Source organism: Mobula birostris, chromosome 9, assembly GCF_030028105.1.
Source record: "Mobula birostris isolate sMobBir1 chromosome 9, sMobBir1.hap1, whole genome shotgun sequence".
NCBI classification, from domain to species: domain Eukaryota; kingdom Metazoa; phylum Chordata; class Chondrichthyes; order Myliobatiformes; family Myliobatidae; genus Mobula; species Mobula birostris.
Genome location: NC_092378.1, coordinates 8876030 through 8893508, shown reverse-complemented (window position 1 = coordinate 8893508; position 17479 = coordinate 8876030). Strand labels below are relative to the sequence as shown.

The following is a 17479-nucleotide window of genomic DNA, read 5'->3' as shown; positions in this document are numbered from 1 at the left end:
GGGGATGGAAATGATCTAACAGAGGAGAGTCACAGTGGTTGGTCTTTGGAACTGATGAGACACAGAAGGGAGTGGGGAGAAGAAGTATGTTGTGGTGATAGGTGATTCGTTAGTTAGGGGAAACGGACAGAAGTTCTGTGGGTGAGAACGAGATTCCTGGATGATATGTTGCCTCCTGGGTGCCAGGGCCTGGAATATCTTGAATCGAGTCCTCAGCATTCTTAAGTGGGAGGTCAGAAGCTATGGTTCATGCAGGTACCAGTGACATAGATAGGATGAGTGATAAGGTTCTGGAGAGGGAGTTCCGGAAGCTAGGCGCTAAGTTAAAGGGCAGGGACCTCCAGGGTTTTGATCTCAGGATTGCTACCTGTGCCAGGCGCTAGTGAGGCCAGAACTAGAAAGATTATACAGTTTAATACGTGGCTAAGGAGTTGGTGTAGGAAGGAGGGCATAAGATTTTTGGATCATTGGGCTCTCTTGCAGGGAAGGTGAGACCTGTACAGAAGGGACAGTTTGCACCCGAAATGGAGGGGAACTAATAACCTAGGGAGAGGATTTGCTAATGCTGCACAGTGGGGTCTAAGCTAGAGTTGCAGAGGGATGGGAACCAGGGTGCTGAAACAGTTAGTGGAGAGGATTTGAAGGCAAATGTTGGAAAGACCTCAGACAAAGTTAGGAATCGAAAGGTTGAGCATGGCACGACTAGTGTCCTAAACTGTGCATATTTCAATGTGAGGCAAATAATAGTCCTGAAGATTAGGTAGCTGGTTTACAAATTGAGACAATGTGTAGTGAGGAGAGGCTGTTAATAGGGCAAAATTGCAGTAAACAGGATGAGTTGCAATATAAAAGGACTAAAGGTGTTGTATCTGAATGCATGCAGTATACGGAATAAGATAGATGAACTTCTATCACACTTGCAGATTGGCAGGTATGATGTTGCAGGAATCACTGAACCATGGCTGGAAGATTAAAGCTGGGAGCTTAACATCTAAGGGGGCACATTGTATTGAAAGGATAGGCAGGAAGGCAGAGGGGGCGGTATTGCTCTTTTGGTTAAAAAATGAAATCAAATCATTAGAAAGAGGTAACATAGGGTTGGAAGATGTTGAATCATTGTGGATAGAGCTAAGGAACTGCAAGGATAAAAAGACCTTGATGGGAGTTGTATACAGACACCCAAACAGTAGCAAGGATGTTGCCTACAAATTACAATGGGAAATAGAAAATGCATGCCAAAAGGGCAACAATAGTCATGGAGGACTTCAATATGCAGGTAGATCAGGAAAATCAGATTGTTGCTGGATTACAGAAAGGGAAATTTCTAGAGTGCCATGAGCTGGCTTTTTAGAGCAGCTCGTGGTTGAACTCTCTAGAGGATCAGCTGTTCTGGATTGGGTGTTGTGCAATGAACCAGTATTGATTAGAAACCTTAAGGTAAAAGAACCCTTAAGGGAAAATGATCACAATATGATCAAATCCACCCAGAAATTTGAGAAGCAGCTGCAGTCAGATGTATCAGTATTACAGTGGTGTAAAGAAAATTACAGAGACATGAGAGAGGAGTTGACCAGTAATGATTGGAAAAGAACACTGGCAAGGATGATGGCAGAGCAGCAATGGCTGGAATTTCCGGAAGCAATTTGCAAGGCACAGAATATATACATCCCAAAGAGGAAGAAGTATCCTAAAGGTAAGATGACACAACCATGGCTAGCAAGTGAAGTTTAAGCCAACATAAAAGCCAAAGTGAGGGCATATAATAGAACAAAAATTAGTGGGAAGTTAGAGGATTGGGAAGCTTTCAACTACCAACAAATGGCAACTAAAAAAGTGATTAAGAAAGTAAAAATGGAATATGAATATGAGGCTAGCTAATAACATTAAAGAAGATACCAAAAGTTTATTCAGATACATAAAGTGTAAAAAAGTTGAGAGTGGATATGAGACCTCTGGGAAAACAATGCTGGAGAGATAGTAATGGGAGACAACAAATTGGCAGACAAACTGCATAAGTATTTTACGTCAGTCTTCACAGTGGAAGACTCGAGCTGTATGGTGGAAGTTCCAGATGTCAGGGGTATGAAGTGTGAAGTTACCATAACTAGAGAGAAGGTTCTTGGGAAACCAAAAGGTCTTATCGTAGTTAAGTCATCTGGACTAGATGGTGTACACCCCAGAGTTCTGAAAGAGATGGCTGAAGATATCATAGAGGCATTAGTAATAATCTTTCAAGAGTCACCAGAGTCCAGAATGGTTCCTTAAGACTGGAAAATTGCAAATGTCTCTCCACTCTCAAGGGAGAGAGGCAAAAGAAAGGAAACTATCGGCCAGTCAGTCTGACCTCAGAGGTTAAGAAGATGCTGAAGTCAATTATTAAGGATGAGATCTCAGGGTACTTGAAGCCACATGATAAAATAGGCCATAGTCAGCATGGTTTCCTCAAGGGAAAATCTTGCCTGACAAATCTATTGGAACTCTTTGAAGAAATAACAAGCAGGATAGACAAAGGAGAATCAGTTGATGTTGTGTACTTGGATTTTCAGAAGGCCTTTGACAAGGTGCCACACATGAGGCTATTTAACAAGCTATGAGCCCAGTATTTTACAGGAAAGTTTCAAGCATGGATAAAGTAATTGCTGACTGGCAGGAGGCAAACAGTGGGAATAAAGGGAGCCTTTTATGGTTGGCTGCCGATGACTCGGTGGTGATCCAAAGGGGTCTGCATTGGGGTCATTTCTTTTTACATTATTTGTCAATGATTTGGATGATGGAATTGATGACTTTCTTGAAAAATTTTCAGATGATATGAAGATAAGTGGAGGGGCAGGTAGTTCTGAGGAAGTACCGTAGAGAGGCTACAGAAGGACTTAGACAGATTAGGAGTAAGGGCAAAGAAATGGCAGATGGAACACAGTCTTGAGAAGTGTACAGTCATGCACTTTGGTAGAAGAAATGAAAGGATTGACTATTTTCTGAATGGAGAGGAAATACAAAAAACTGGGACTTGGGAGGCCTTGTGCAGGATTCACAGTGATCTGGACTCTCCGCGACTTCTGTGTCTATGATCCAGTGAATTGTTCCAATCATCTCCAGTCTAAGTTCAAGCAAGCAATGTAGCCAGACAGATCACACAAACAGAAAATTTGGTGAATGTCAAATTAATCGAATTTAGACCTATTAGATAAAGGACTCATTTTGGCTAAAAACTTTTCTTCCAAAGAATAATTGACGACTTTTGCGACATTACATGATTACAGATTGGGACCTAGAAGCTGATGATTAGGGCACTGAACAAGTTTTGAAATATTCTATTATACCTTATGCAGCCAGATTGGTTTAGATGTTTGATAAAACTCCCTTGATTCAATTCTCCTTCATCAAGCATTAAACCTTGTAGAGCAATTCATTATGTCAAGAGTCTGTTTATTAAATCGATCTGTGTGTCATCATTCTGTATTTCACCATCCATGTCAAAACAATTTGACAAACAAGGTCAAATCCATTCAGTTCATAAACACAAGCAAGACTGCAGTTACTGAAAATCCAAAGCAACACATATAAAATTAGGGAGGATCTCAGCAGGTCAGGCAGCATCTATGGAAATAAACAGTCAGTGTTTCAGGCCAAGACCTTTCTTCAGGACTGAGAAGGAAGGAGGAGGACACCGGAATAAAAAGGTTGGAAGGGTTGTGGAGGGAAGGAGGTTAGCTGAAAGGGTACAGGTGAAACCAGGTGGATGGGAAATGTCAATGGCTGGAGAAGAAGGAATCTGAGAGGAGAGGAGAGTGGACCATAGGAAAAAGGGAAGGAGGAGGAGAACCAGGATGAAGAAATAGGCAGGTGAGGAGAGGAAAAAGACTAGAGTGGGTAATAGAGGGAGGGGGAGAGAATTTTTTTTCAGTTATCACTTTTTGTCAAGTCAAATGAATGCTTCAACATACCGTAACAATTGAGGAAGAACACAAAATTTTTAATACTTATTAGCTTCAAACTCTGGAAAATTATCTGTGAGGGTTGAAACGATCAAAGCTTATTTCAAATAAGTCTTTCCTTCAGGCAGGAAGGAGATTCTCTGTATCGGTCTGAACAGGAATCAACTCAAGATAATCGGTCTGAAAGAAGTTAGCGCCACCAGAAGTATAAACTCCACCAGTTATTTTTCTATCTTTCCCTTAAGATAAAATGTTGTAACATGAAATTATCTGAAATTGGTATCTAACTTAACTGCCAAAACCAGTACATCTTGCAAAGCAGCTATTTTGTACTTGTAACTGTGACAAGTTGGAACATTAGATCTGAAATGTCGACTGTACATTTCCCAACATAGATGCTGCCTGACCCGCTCAGCTCTTTAAGTATTTTGTATGTGTTACTCAGAACTTCTGCCATCTGCAGAGTCCCCTGCATCCTCTGTGCTCACGGTTGTGGTATAATTCTTTAATGTAGCAAGAACAGATCAATGCAACTGATGGCCTGAAATCAACCATTTTTTCCACTTCTGATAACACCCTTCCAACTGATAGAACATTACAGGATAGGCACTTCAGACCCCAGTGTGGTGCTGACCATTTAACTTGTTTTACGATCAATCTAACCTTTCCCTGCTACATAATCCTCCACTGCCGCTGCTACTGTGCGATCCAGAATCTCCGAGGGGAAGGCCCCGAATCCTCAGCTTTTCCTGTTGCTTGGCGGCCGGGGCCAGGGTCGAAGCACTTGGCAGAGATGGTGCTCAGTGCTCGGTGTTGGAGGGCTGGTCGGAGGCTCGAAGTTTTCGGACGGACTCAGAGTCGGCTGTGGTCGGGTGCTTCCAGGGTGCTGCATCGGCAAGTTTGCGGCGCTGGAGGTTCATGGCAGGGAGAGTTTTTCTTCCTTCTACCGCCTGCGTGAGATGATGGGGCTATTGGGACTTTGAGACTTTTTTTTTTACCGTGCTCATGGTCTGCTTTATCAAATTACAGTATTGCTTTGCACTGTTGAACTATATGTTATAATTATGTGGTTTTTGTCAGTTTTAGTCTTGGTCTGTCTTGTGTTTCTGTGATATCATACTGGAGGAACATTGTATCATTCCTTAATACATGCATTACTAAATGACAATAAACGAGGATTGAGTGTCCTCATAATCTAATTTATCTATCATCCATGTGCCTGTCTACGAGATTCTTAAATGCCCCTAATGTATCTGTCTCTACCACCAACCCTGGCAGGGTATTCCATGCATCAATCACTTGCCCTGTTTAAAAAAAACTTATCTCCAACATCTCCTCCAATCACCTTAAAATTATGCTCCTTTGCATTAATCATTTCCATCCTAGAAAAAAGTCTCTGGCTGTCCACTCTTACCATCTTGTACACCTCTATCAGGTCACCTCTCAGTCTCCTTCATTCCAAAGAGAAAAGCCCTAGCTTGCTCAACCTACCCTCAGACGACATCCCCCCGAGTCCAGAAAGCATCCTGGTAAACTCCGCTCCACTCTCACATCCTTCCAGAATTGAACACAGTCTAACCTGGATTTTATAGAGCTATGTTATGACACAGCCCTTGAACTCGGTCCTCCAGCTAACGAAGGCCAGCGCACCATATGCCTTCTTAACAACCCTATCAACATGCACAACAACTTCGAGGGTTCTAAGGGCCTGGACCCTAGATCCATCTTCCACTCTGCTAAGAATTCTGCCATGAACCCTGTATTCTACCTTAAAATTCAACCTTTCAAAGTGAATCACTTCACACTTTTCCCAGTTGAGCCCCATCTGCCACTTCAGTCCAGCTCTGCATCCCATCAATGTCTCATTGCAGAGTACAATGACCCTCCATACTACTTACGTCTCCAGCAACCTTCATGTTGGCTGCAAACTTATCCACCCACCCTTCCACTTTCTCATCCAAGTTATTTATAAAAATCACAAAGAGCAGGAGGTCCCAGAGCAGAGTTCTCTCCATCTACTACCATCCTCTGTTTCCTATGGACAAGCCAATTCTGTATCAACACAGCCAAGTTCCCCTAGATCCCCTGCCTCATGACTTTTTGTATGAGCCTACTATGGGGAACCTTATCAAATACCTTACTAAATCCATTTACACCATATCCACTAGTCAAGCTTCATCAATATGTTTTGGCACTTCCTTAAAGAGCTCATTCAGGCTCATGAGGCAGGATGTGGCCAACACAAGGACATGTTGGCTATCCCTAATCAGCCCATGCTTCTCCAAATACTAATAAACCATAAAAGAGAGAGAGGGTCAAGCAGAGTGACCATCACTGGAGTGGCCGTGGTCGGAGCAGGGGCTAAAGTCAGAGTGGGAACTTGCAGGCTTTGACTCAAGAGGCTTCAATGAGAAGAGGCTGAGGCCAAAGAAACAGGTAAGACGGGTAGGTTTTCCCTCTCGTTATTGCTGATTTGGTCTTGGTTGCAGAGTACTCTGCAGGCAGGATGGCAGATACGGCAGTAGAATGTCACAAACAAGAAAATAGAGCAGAAAATAGAGCAGAAAATAGAGAAAAATAGAGTGGCTAAAGAGATGGTGCAGGGGACAGTGTCATTGGAACCTTTTCTGGGGAAGGGTGTACAAGTTGGACGGGTCGCGCCTGAACTGGAGGGGAATCAATATCCTGGTGGGGAGGTTATACTAGATTTGCAGGGGGGTGGGAACCGAAGTGAAAGGGCAGGGGATGGGGTGGTTAGTGCACAAGTAGAGACAATGTGTGGGGAATTTGTGAGCGAGGATAGGCAGATGATTGAGCAAAGATGCACTCAGTCAGATGGTTTGAGGTGTATCTAATTTAATGCAAGAGGTATCGTAAACAAGGTGGATATACTTAGAGCGTTGATCAGTACATGGAACTATGAAGCTGTGGCCATTACTGAGACTTGTATGTCTCAGGGGCAGGAATGGCTGCTGAGTGTGCCAGGCTTTAGATATTTCAAAAAGGACAGGGAGTGAGGCAAAAGAGATGGGGGCATGGCATTGCAAATCAGAGATAGTATCACGGCTGCAGAAAAGGAGGAAGTCATGGAGGGATTGTCTACTGAGTCAGTGTAGGTGGAAGTCAGAAACAGGAAGGGGCAATAATTCTACTGGGTGTTTTATTTTATAGACCCCTCCCCCCATCAAGGAGCAAATAAGGAGGCAGATTCTGGAACAGTGCAATAATAATAGCGTTGTTGTGATAGGTGATTTTAACTATCCTAATATGGACTGGCATCTCCTTAGAGCAAGGGGTTTGGATGGGGTGGAGTTTGTTGGGTGTGTTTGCGAAGATTTCCTTTCACAATATATAGCTAAGCCAACTAGAGGAAAGGCTGTACTTGATCTGGTATTGGAAACGAACCTGGTCAGGTATCAGATCTCTCAGTGGCGAGCGTTTTGGAGGTAGTGATCACAACTCTATCTTCTTTATCTTAGCGCTGGAGAGGGATAGGAGCAGACAATTTGGGAAAACATTTAATTGAGATGGGGGAAATATGATGCTATTAGGCAGAAACTTAGGAGCATAAATTGGCAGCAGATATTCTCAGGGAAATGCATGGCAGGAATGTGCAAAATGTTCAGGGAACATTTGCGTGGCATTCTGCATTGGTACGTTCCACTGAAGCAGGGCAAGGATGGTAGGGTAAAAGAACCATGGTGTATGGTTGTAGAAAATCTATGGTTGTAGAAAAGGATGTAGAAAATCTAGTTAAAAAGAAATGAAAAGCTTACGAAAGATTCAAGAAACTAGGTACTGTAGAGCTCTAGAAAATTACAAGTTGCTAGGAAGCAGTTCAAGAATGAAATTAGGAGAACTAGAAGGGGCCATGAGAAGGCCTTGGCAAGCAGGATTAAGGAAATCTCCAAGACATTCTACAAGTATGTGAAGAGCAAGAAGATGAGCCGTGTGCGAATAGGACCAATCAGCTGCATGTGCATGGACTCAGAGGAGGCAGCGGAGGTACTTAATGAATACTTTGCTTCAGTATTCACCAGGGAAAAAGACCTTGGAAATTGTGGTGATGATTTGCACTGGACTGAAATGCTTGGGCATAAAGACATTAAGAAAGGGATGTACTGGAGCTTTTGAAAAGCATTAAGTTAGATAAGTTGTTGGGTCTGAACAAGATATACCCCAGGGTACTGTGGGAAGTGAGAGAGGAAATTGCTGTGCCTCTGGATCATCAATAGAGATGGGAGAAGTACCAGAGGATTGGAGGGTTGCAAATGTTCGCTTATACAAGAAAGGGAGTAGAGATAACCCAGGAAATTATACACCAGTCAGTCTTACTTCAGTGGTGGGCAAGTTGTTGGAGAAGATCCTGAGAGGCAGGATCTTCCAAGTTCACTTTGTGAGCATTTGGAGAGACATAATCTGATTGGGGATAGTCAGCATGGCTTTGTCAAGGGCAGGCCATGCCTTACAAGCCTGATTGAAATACTTGAGGATGTAACAAAACACATTGATGAAGGTAGAGCAGTGGATATAGTGTATATGAATTGCAGTAAGGCATTTGATAAGGTTCCCCATGCAAGCCTCATTCAGAAGGTAAGGAGGCATGGGGTCCAAGAAGATCTTGTTTTGTGGATCCAGAAATGGCTTGCCCACAGAAGGCAAAGAGAGGTTGTAGATGGTTCATATTCTACATGGAGGTTGGTGACCAGTGGTGTTCCACAGGGATCTGTTTTGGGACCCCTCCTCTTTGAGATTTTTATAAATGACTTGGATGAGGAAGTAAAAGGGTGGAAGTAAAAGTAAGTTTGCTGATGACACAAAAGTTGGGGGTGTTGTGCATAGTCTGGAGGGCTATCAGAGGTTACTGCGGGACATCGATCAGATGCAAAACTGGGCTGAGAAGTGACAGATGGACTTTAACCTAGATAAGTGTGAAGTGGTTCATTTTAAGCAACACACATCAAAGTTGTTGGTGAACGCAGCAGGCTAGGCAACAGGAATTCTGCAGATGCTGGAAATTCAAGCAACACACATCAAAGTGGTTCATTTTGGTAGGTCAAATTTGAAGACAGAATATAATATTAATAGTAAGACTCTTGGCAGTGTGGTGGATCAGCAAGATCTTGGGGACCATGTCCATAGGATACTCAAAGCTGCTGCACAGGTTGGCAGTATTGTTAGGAAGCTGTATGTTGTGTTGGCCTTCATCAACTGTAGAACTGAGTTCAAGAGCCATGTGGTAATGTTACGGCTATATAAGAGTTTGGTTAGACCCCACTTGGAGTACTGTGCTCAGTTCTGGTCACCTCACTACAAGAAGGATGTGGATACTATAGAGAGAGTGCAGATGAGATTTACAAGGACATTGCCTGGATTGGAGAGTACGCCTTATGAAAATAGGTTAAGTGAACTTGGCCTTTTCTCCTTGGAGTGACGGAGGATGAGAGATGACCTGATAGAGGTGTATAAGATGATGAGAGGCATTGATCATGTGGACAGCCTTAGGTTTTTTCCCAGGGCTAAGATAGCTAACACAAGGGGGCATAGTGTTAAGGTGTTGGGAAGTAGGTACAGGGGAGATGTCAGAAGTAAGTTTTTCCACACAGAGAGTGGTGGGTGCGTAGAATGCACTGCCAGCAACAGTGGTAGAGGCGGATACAATAGTGTCTTTTAAGAGACTCTTAGATAGGTACATGGAGCTTAGAAAAATAGAGCACTGTATGGTAGGGAAATTCTAGGCAGTTTCTAGAGTAGGCTGCATGGTTGGCACAACATTGTGGGCTGAAGGGCCTGTAATGTGCTGTAGATTTCCATGTTCTATGTTCTTCTTGTCTAGATGTTCCACATCTTTTGTCAACAATGGTTCCTTAACCCTTCCATCCTTTCCGTGCCTCAATCGGGAAAACCTATCCAGGACACCCAGCAAGTGCTCCCTAAACAAACTTCACATTTCTATTGTGCATTTGCCTGAGTACATCTGCTCCCAATGTATGTGCCCCAGTTCCTGCCTAATGGCATTATAATTCACCCTCCTCCAATTAAATACTTCCCCATATCATCTGCTCCTATCCCTCTCCGAGGTAAAAATGATGGCGCAGTGGCATTGTTAATCAGGGATACTATCACAGCTCAGAAAGGGAGCTCATCATGGAGGGATCATTCACTGAGTCGGTGTAGACGGAAGAAGGGAGCTTATGTGCCATGTTGTATGACGTGGGCAATCATGGTCTGTCCATGACCATGATTGCTCTTGGCAACTTTTTCTACAGAAGTAGTTTCCCATTGCTTTCTTCCAGGCAGTGTCTTTACAAGATAGGTGACCCCCAGCCATTATCAATACTCTTCAGAGATTGTCTGCCTGGAGTCAGTGGTTGAACTACCAGGACTTGTGATATACATCAGCTCCTCATAGGACCATCCACCACCTGCTCCCATGGCTTCACATGACCCTGACTGGGGGGCTAAGCAGGTGCTACACCTTGCCCAAGGGTGACCTGCCATCTAGTGGAGGGAAAGAGCACCTTACACTTCCTGTGGTAAAGACGTATCTCCATTCTGCTACCCAAGTATTTTTTAGACCACCCTATAGCAACAAAGACAAGTCTGTTGTACTATATAGTAAAGGTCAGCAAGTTGAGTTCACTGTGTCCAAAATGTTCCCTGATTAAGAGATCCAAAACCTGACATGGTACATTGCATAGCTCCAAATCCAATATGGCCTCTGCTCTATTTGGCCTGTCTACATATTGAGTCAGGAGTCTTTCCTAGACACACCTAACTAATTCCACCCCATCCAAACGTTTTGCATAAATGAGGTGCCAATCAATATCAGGGAAAATGAAATCACCCATGACAGCAACCCAGTTATTTTTGCGCCTTTCCAAAATCTGCCTCCTGGTCTGTTCCTTGGTGTCTCTGTTGCTAATAGAGTGATTGCTCCCTGTTACTAACTTCCACACACTGACCCAGCAAACAATCCCTCCACAATATCCTCCCTCTCTGCAGCTGTGATAATATCCCTGATTAACAATGTTACTCCCCCACCTCTCTTACCTCTCCCTCTGTCCCTTTTGAAACATCTAAAGCCCGGAACATCCAGCAGCCATTCATGCCCTGGTGGCAGACAAGCCTCTTTAACAGCCTCAACATTATAGCTCCACTTACTGATCCATGCTCTAAGTTCATCAATCTTGTTCCTGATACTTCTTGTGTTAGACACATTTCAACCCATCCAACTCGGTGCAATTTTGCCCTATCAACTGCCTAACCTTCCTCATGAGGGTGGCAAGGTGGAGATACATCTCTACCAAAGGCATAAGGCGTTCCTTCCCTCTACTAGCCTACAGGTCACCCCTGGGCAAGCTGAAGCACCTGCTTAGGCCACCCTCCCCCTACCCGATCAGGGTCATTTGCAGCCATGGGGGCAGGTGGTGGACGGTCGTATGAACAATTGGTGCATATCAAGTCCTGGTTATGTGACCACTGACACCAGACAATCTCTGAAGAGTATTGATAATGGTTGGGGTTACCCGTTTTGTAAAGACACTGCCCAGAAGAAGGCAATGGCAAACCACTTCTGTGGAAAAGTTGTCATGAACAATCACGGTTATGGATAAGACTATGATTGCCCACATCATATGACAAGATACATAATGATGATCAGCATCCTTCCTCACAGACTCTCTACAATGCTGCATCTACATGTATACCAACTGCCCCATCCTCTGTCTTATCATTGTCCCACTGAGAGATCCGACACCTGACGTGGATTATTGCCTAGCACTAAATTCAATATGGCCTCTCCTCCAGTCTGCCCGTTTCCTCTTGTACCCCTGCCAAGCTAGTGTAAACCCTCCCCAACAGCTCTAGCAAATCTGCCCACGGGGATATTGGAACCTGTGCTTTTTGTACAGAAGATACCTTTCCCAGAAGGGATCCCAATGATCCAGAAATCTGAAACCTTCCCCCTGCACAGATTCCTCAGCCACACATTCACCTATCAAATCATCCTAGTCTTACCCTCAATGGTGTGTGGCACAGGCAGAACTTCAGAGATTACTACCCATGAGGCCCTACTTTTCAGCTTCCTTCCTAACTCCCTACAAGACCATAAGACAAAGGAGCAGAAGTCGGCCATTCGGCCCATCGAGTCTGCTCCGCCATTTTATCATGAGCTGATCCATTCTCCCATTTAGTCCCACTCCCCGGCTTTCTCACCATAACCTTTGATGCCCTGGCTACTCAGATACTCTTCCTCTCTATTCACTCTTATTCACTATATTCACTCTTCGGGACCTCATCCATTTTCTTACCTATGTTGTTGCTGCAATCAGGAAGGTATGGGAGCCTCAGGTCTCACTCCACCAGGTTCAGCCACAGTTCCTACCCCTCAACCATCAGGCTCTTGCACCAATGGGATAACTTTACTTGCCCATCATTGAGATGTTCCCACAACTAATGGACTCATTCTCAAGGATATTTATTGCTGATTTATTTGTATTATTGTTTCTTCATTTGCATTTTCAGTTTTTTGTCTTCTACACTCAGCTTGAATGCTCTAATTGGGCAGTTTTTCATTGATTCTGATATAATTATTATTCAATAGATTTATGGAAATGAATCACAGGGTTGTATGTGGTGACATATACGTACTTCGATAATAAATTTGCTTTACACTTTGAACTTTGGTACCAATATGCACCATGACTTCTGGTTGTTCACCCTCCCCCTTTAAAATGCTGTGGATCCAATTTGAGCCATCCTTGGCCCAGGTACATGGGAGGCAAGATACTATCTGGGTATCCCTTTCACATCCACAGAATCTCCTGTCTGCTCCTCGAACCATTGAATTCCCTATCCTACCACTCTGCTCTTCTTTCCCTTCCCCTCTGAGCTACAGAAGTCAAACTAAGTGCCAGAGATCTGGTTTCTGCAGCTTTCCCCAGTAGGTCGTCTCCCCTCACCACGCCCCCCCCCCATACAGTATCCGAATCAGCACTTTTGTTATTGAGGTGAACAGCCACAGGAGTACAATGCCTTACAGAGGCAGCATCCATCATTAAGGATCCCTACCACCCAGCACATGCCCTCTTCACACTGTTACCATCGGGTAGGAGGTACAGAAGCCTGAAGGCACACACTCAGCAATTCAGGAACAGCTTCTTCCCCTCTGCTATCCGATTCCTAAATGGACATTGAACCCATGAACACCACCTCAATACTGTTTTATTCTAGGGCTTTTTTTTTGCACTATTTATTTTAAGTTACAGTAACTAATTAACAGACATATGTATTTACTGTAATTCAGTTTTTTCTCTATGTTTATTTATCATGGATTACATTATACTGCTGCTGTAAAGTTAACAATTTTCACAACAGATGCCAGTGATACTGAACCTGATCCTGATTCTGTACTGGCTGCTCATTTCCTCTATCTCGCCTACTTGTCTCCTGCACATTAGGGGTCACTATCTCCCTGTAGCTCATATCAATCACATCCTCATTCCCCGTACGAGCCGAAGGTCATCGGGTTGCAGCTCCAGTTCCCAAACATGGTTTTTAAGGAGCTGCAGCTGGATGCACTTCATGCAGATGTAGTTATCGGAGAAGATTGGAGATCTCACGGAATTTCCACATCTGACATGAAGAACACAACACCAACCCTGGATTCACTCTCTGTGCACTAATAGACAGAGAAAGAAAGAAACTTTCCAGAAACTTACCTTAGCCTTCACCTCTTCGTGCCTAAGCTTCTTCTGCCAAAGCCTCAAATACTGCACTCTAACACTGATCCACTCCAACAATGGACACTCCCACAATGGCCCCTCTGATTAAATTTAAATTCTTTTTCCAGTCACTTGCAAATTGCCTAATAAATCACAATAACTGAAATGTGCTGGAAAATTTGAACCCCCCCCCCCCGTCTATTTAATTCTCACACTGAGTCTCCCCCAAAGAAGACGGCTCATGATGACTCAGTGAATCTTTTGTAAGTGGGACCCAGAAATGATTGTGAGTTTCTAATAATTTTGCATCAATGTATCCTGTTCGTTCACACAGCAGTGTAGCGGATAGCATGATGCTATGACAGCTCAGGGCATTTCAGATTTCAGAGTTCAGTTCCAATGCCGTCTGTGAGGAGCTTATACATTCTCCCTGTGACTGTGTGGGTTTCCTCCAGATGCTCTGGTTTCCTCCCCCAGTCCAAAAACGCACCAGTTAGCAGGTGAATTGGTCATTATAAATTGTCCTGTGATCAGGCTTGGGTTAAATAGGTGTGTTGCTGGGCGGTGCAGCTTGTTGGACGGGAAGAGCCCGTTCCACACCATATCTCTATATAAAATCAGAGTCTGGCAGGTAGAAAAGCATCACTCCAGTCCAATGTGAGCATACACATCTAATCACTTCGGAAAGCTGTTTGCCAAAGGTACTTATTTTTATTTTCTGATGGTCAAACAGCCCGGTTTCCCATTTAATTATTTTCTGTTCTTAGAAATATTACCTGGGCACTGAGCTTTGTGGTCAGAGTGGTGTGGGTCTATGAAGTCTGTTTTTCCCACAATGATGTAAGCAGCAATGGGTGGCAGGTTGGAATTATGCCTCTACCAAAGGATAACTAAAGATTTTCTTCCCTCCACTAACCTGTAGGTCACCCTTGATCAAGGTGTAGCACCTGTTTAGCATCCCTCCCCCCAAAAAAAAATCAGGGTCATGTGAAGCCATAGGAGCAGGTGATGGTCATATGAGCAGCTGGTGCAGATCACAAGTCCAGGTCATGCAACCACTGACACCAAGCAGACAATCTCTGAAGAGTATTGATAATGGCTGGGGTCACACCTCTTGTAAAGACACTGCCCAGAAGAAGGCAATGGCAAACCACTCCTGTAGAAGAACTTGCCAAGAACAATCATGGTCATGGGAAGTCCAGGATCGCCCACGTCATACCACAGGGCACCTAAGACTCAACTCCTGTGATGTGCCTGAGGATGTTTTAGGAAATTATCATCACGTTAAACCGCCCCTCTGGTCTGACAAAGTGAGTGTGGTATCTTTAGTGTCTGAGCAACACTTTAGGGTCGAACAGTGAGGATCAAAATACATTATAGGCACCAAAACGGGCTTTCAATAGTTTTCTCTAATTTGGCCTCATATCATCGAACGACCAGAACAGCAGCCCCTGCTGGCACCACGTCAGCAACCTAAACATCAGGAGCAAGTATCCATACAGTTTGCCTTCCAATCGCCTAGAATTGTGTAATTCAAGGATAATGGCGCTGCTACACAACTGAAATCCAACCTTTATTTAAAAAGTCCACAACAGTCAACGTATGACATACCTTGTGGTACAGCACTGATTTAGGAAGGGTTTTAACATTGTACCTCGATACATAGTAACCCACTAGTATCTCGTTAGATCACATTTAAACCTTTAAATTATTCTACAGTAATTAGAAATCTTATTCAGTCCTGTGCGGATAATTAATATGTCTATTATTTCCTGTTCTATTCTAGAGCGACCCACTGGATTGTATAAGTGGATGGTGGATTGCATCATTCCAACATATATACACCATAATACAACATTTCACATCGCCATTCTGCGCTATATAGCGGTTTCTGCGATAGTGCAATCGTCCCTCAGCACACATTTCTTTACATATGCAAGTTAAATCACAGCTAAATTTTCTTCACAGCTAAATTTTCTTCACTCATACTGTTTGCTAATAGGCCAAGGTAGTACTTAACCACTCTTAGAAACTTACCTCGTCTCCCCAGATGTCACAAACGGGCTCCGAAAGAAGCCAATCAGTTCCCCTATATTGTCGCCGTAGTTTATTTTTACGGTGTAGCGTTCGCGTGCCTTGAGAGGCTGAGCCAGACTAATCACTAAAACTTGAGTCTTCGGGTACACGAAATACTTTCTGACGCCCAGGGGGACCGAGCTGTTTGCGACAGTCACCTCTGCCCCTTGAACCGACAGTTTGTCCGCATGCAGTATAATGTGTCTGGTGGAGTTCACGCAGTCAATGCGAATGAGGACCGCTCCGGAGAAGGTAAAGTTGTCCATAAAAACAGTTAAGTTCAGATCGTAGTGAGAGGGTCTTAGAGAAGAGGGCAATCTCACCTGTGCCCAGGGTAGATCCGTAGCTTTACGCCGGCCCTCCTTGCTCTGGTTGAACTTGCCTCCACTGTACAAAGTAGTGTTCACTATCCTTTTGATACTTCCGACGCCACACTTCTCAAATTTAACGCTCAGCAGCACCGCTATGATTGTGACTATGATGAGACCCAAGATGGAAATGGCGAAGCCGAGCACGAGTCTTTTGTGCACGGTGATGTGCCTTTCGGTGGTCCTGGGCCGAACCACCATTGAATCGGCCCACTGATCGGACAGCCCTCTTCCGTTTCTGGTTGAGTTCTCCTCTATGACCATCTGCGTGAAAGGCATGCCTTTGTCTCGCTTGTCGTCTATTAAAGCCATCAGAATCCCTGTTGCTATTCTATACAAACGGCGCAAGTGCCAGACTAACTCAGGTAATCAGTACTTTTGTTCCAAACGGGCAAAGAAATCCCATCTCCCGATATTAATTTATATATATATATATAGTCTTTTAACATTGGTCTCTAAATCAGTAACTAAAGTGACCGTGTTCTTAGTTCCAAGATAGTTAAATTCCACCTGTCTTTTTTACTGCTGCCAACTTCAGATATGCGCGGCTCGGCATTTTTTTTCCTTCAGGAGAAAATCAGACTGTTACTGTGGTAGCAAGTCACTGCCAACTAAGTAACGGAGGTGAACGATTAAGACTCCACGCTGCTGTATGTTCCTGGACAGCCCTCCACAGAAAAGTGCCATTCATCAAAGTAACAGCGTCCACGTCCCTCCATCTGCAACCTGCTCTAGCGAGAGAGAGTAAGAGATTAGGCTGAGCAGAGGCATCAGGGGAAAGACCCAAATAAAGCTGGCAGATCGTATCGGAATGAATAACTGCTGTTTCATTATGCACCCGGGCTTTCGCTATAAACCTGGACTATTTGATTTGAATATAGTCAATAATAAATTTCCCATTTTAAGTTAGAGCGTTAGCACCATTCCCAGGTGCTCAAAAAAAATGGGATGAACGAATGCATCTGTACCAACGAGTGGCAAATCTATACAAAAGGTAGAATTCCAATGATAACACCAACGCCCGTCACAAACACAGCATTAGAATAAATCGTAGCATCTATTACATCGCCGAAGCCCTGTCGGTTGTTACACGGCTTCGGATCCCTGCTGCACCTGTGCACGTCCCGCCAACCTTTTCTTCCGAAACCAGCACGATAAGTCAAACAATCAAGCCAATCCAGAGGTAATATCCAGAGGTAAATGCGTTTGCGTTGTCTGGATATCGGCTCTTCTACGATATAGCAAAGGGAAATTATAACACCACACCCCCTCCATATTAACTATTCATTTTGCAAATACCTTAAAATGTTGAAATAAGCGTGAACAAATTCTACACACATGTACAATTTACATAAGGAATATAAATAGAAGCGAT

The 17479-nt window shown here is 43.8% G+C and overlaps 1 protein-coding gene across 1 annotated transcript in view; it reads right to left on the bottom strand.

Moving 5' to 3' along the window:
* The window catches only part of LOC140203273 (thyrotropin-releasing hormone-degrading ectoenzyme-like), a 150115-nt gene extending 133747 nt beyond the window's left edge, over positions 1-16368 (bottom strand). The window contains exon 1 of the mRNA XM_072269289.1: positions 15698-16368. Coding sequence (XP_072125390.1) covers positions 15698-16368 — 671 coding nt within the window. The remainder of the gene's footprint in view (positions 1-15697) is intronic.
* Positions 16369-17479: the final 1111 nt, after the last annotated feature.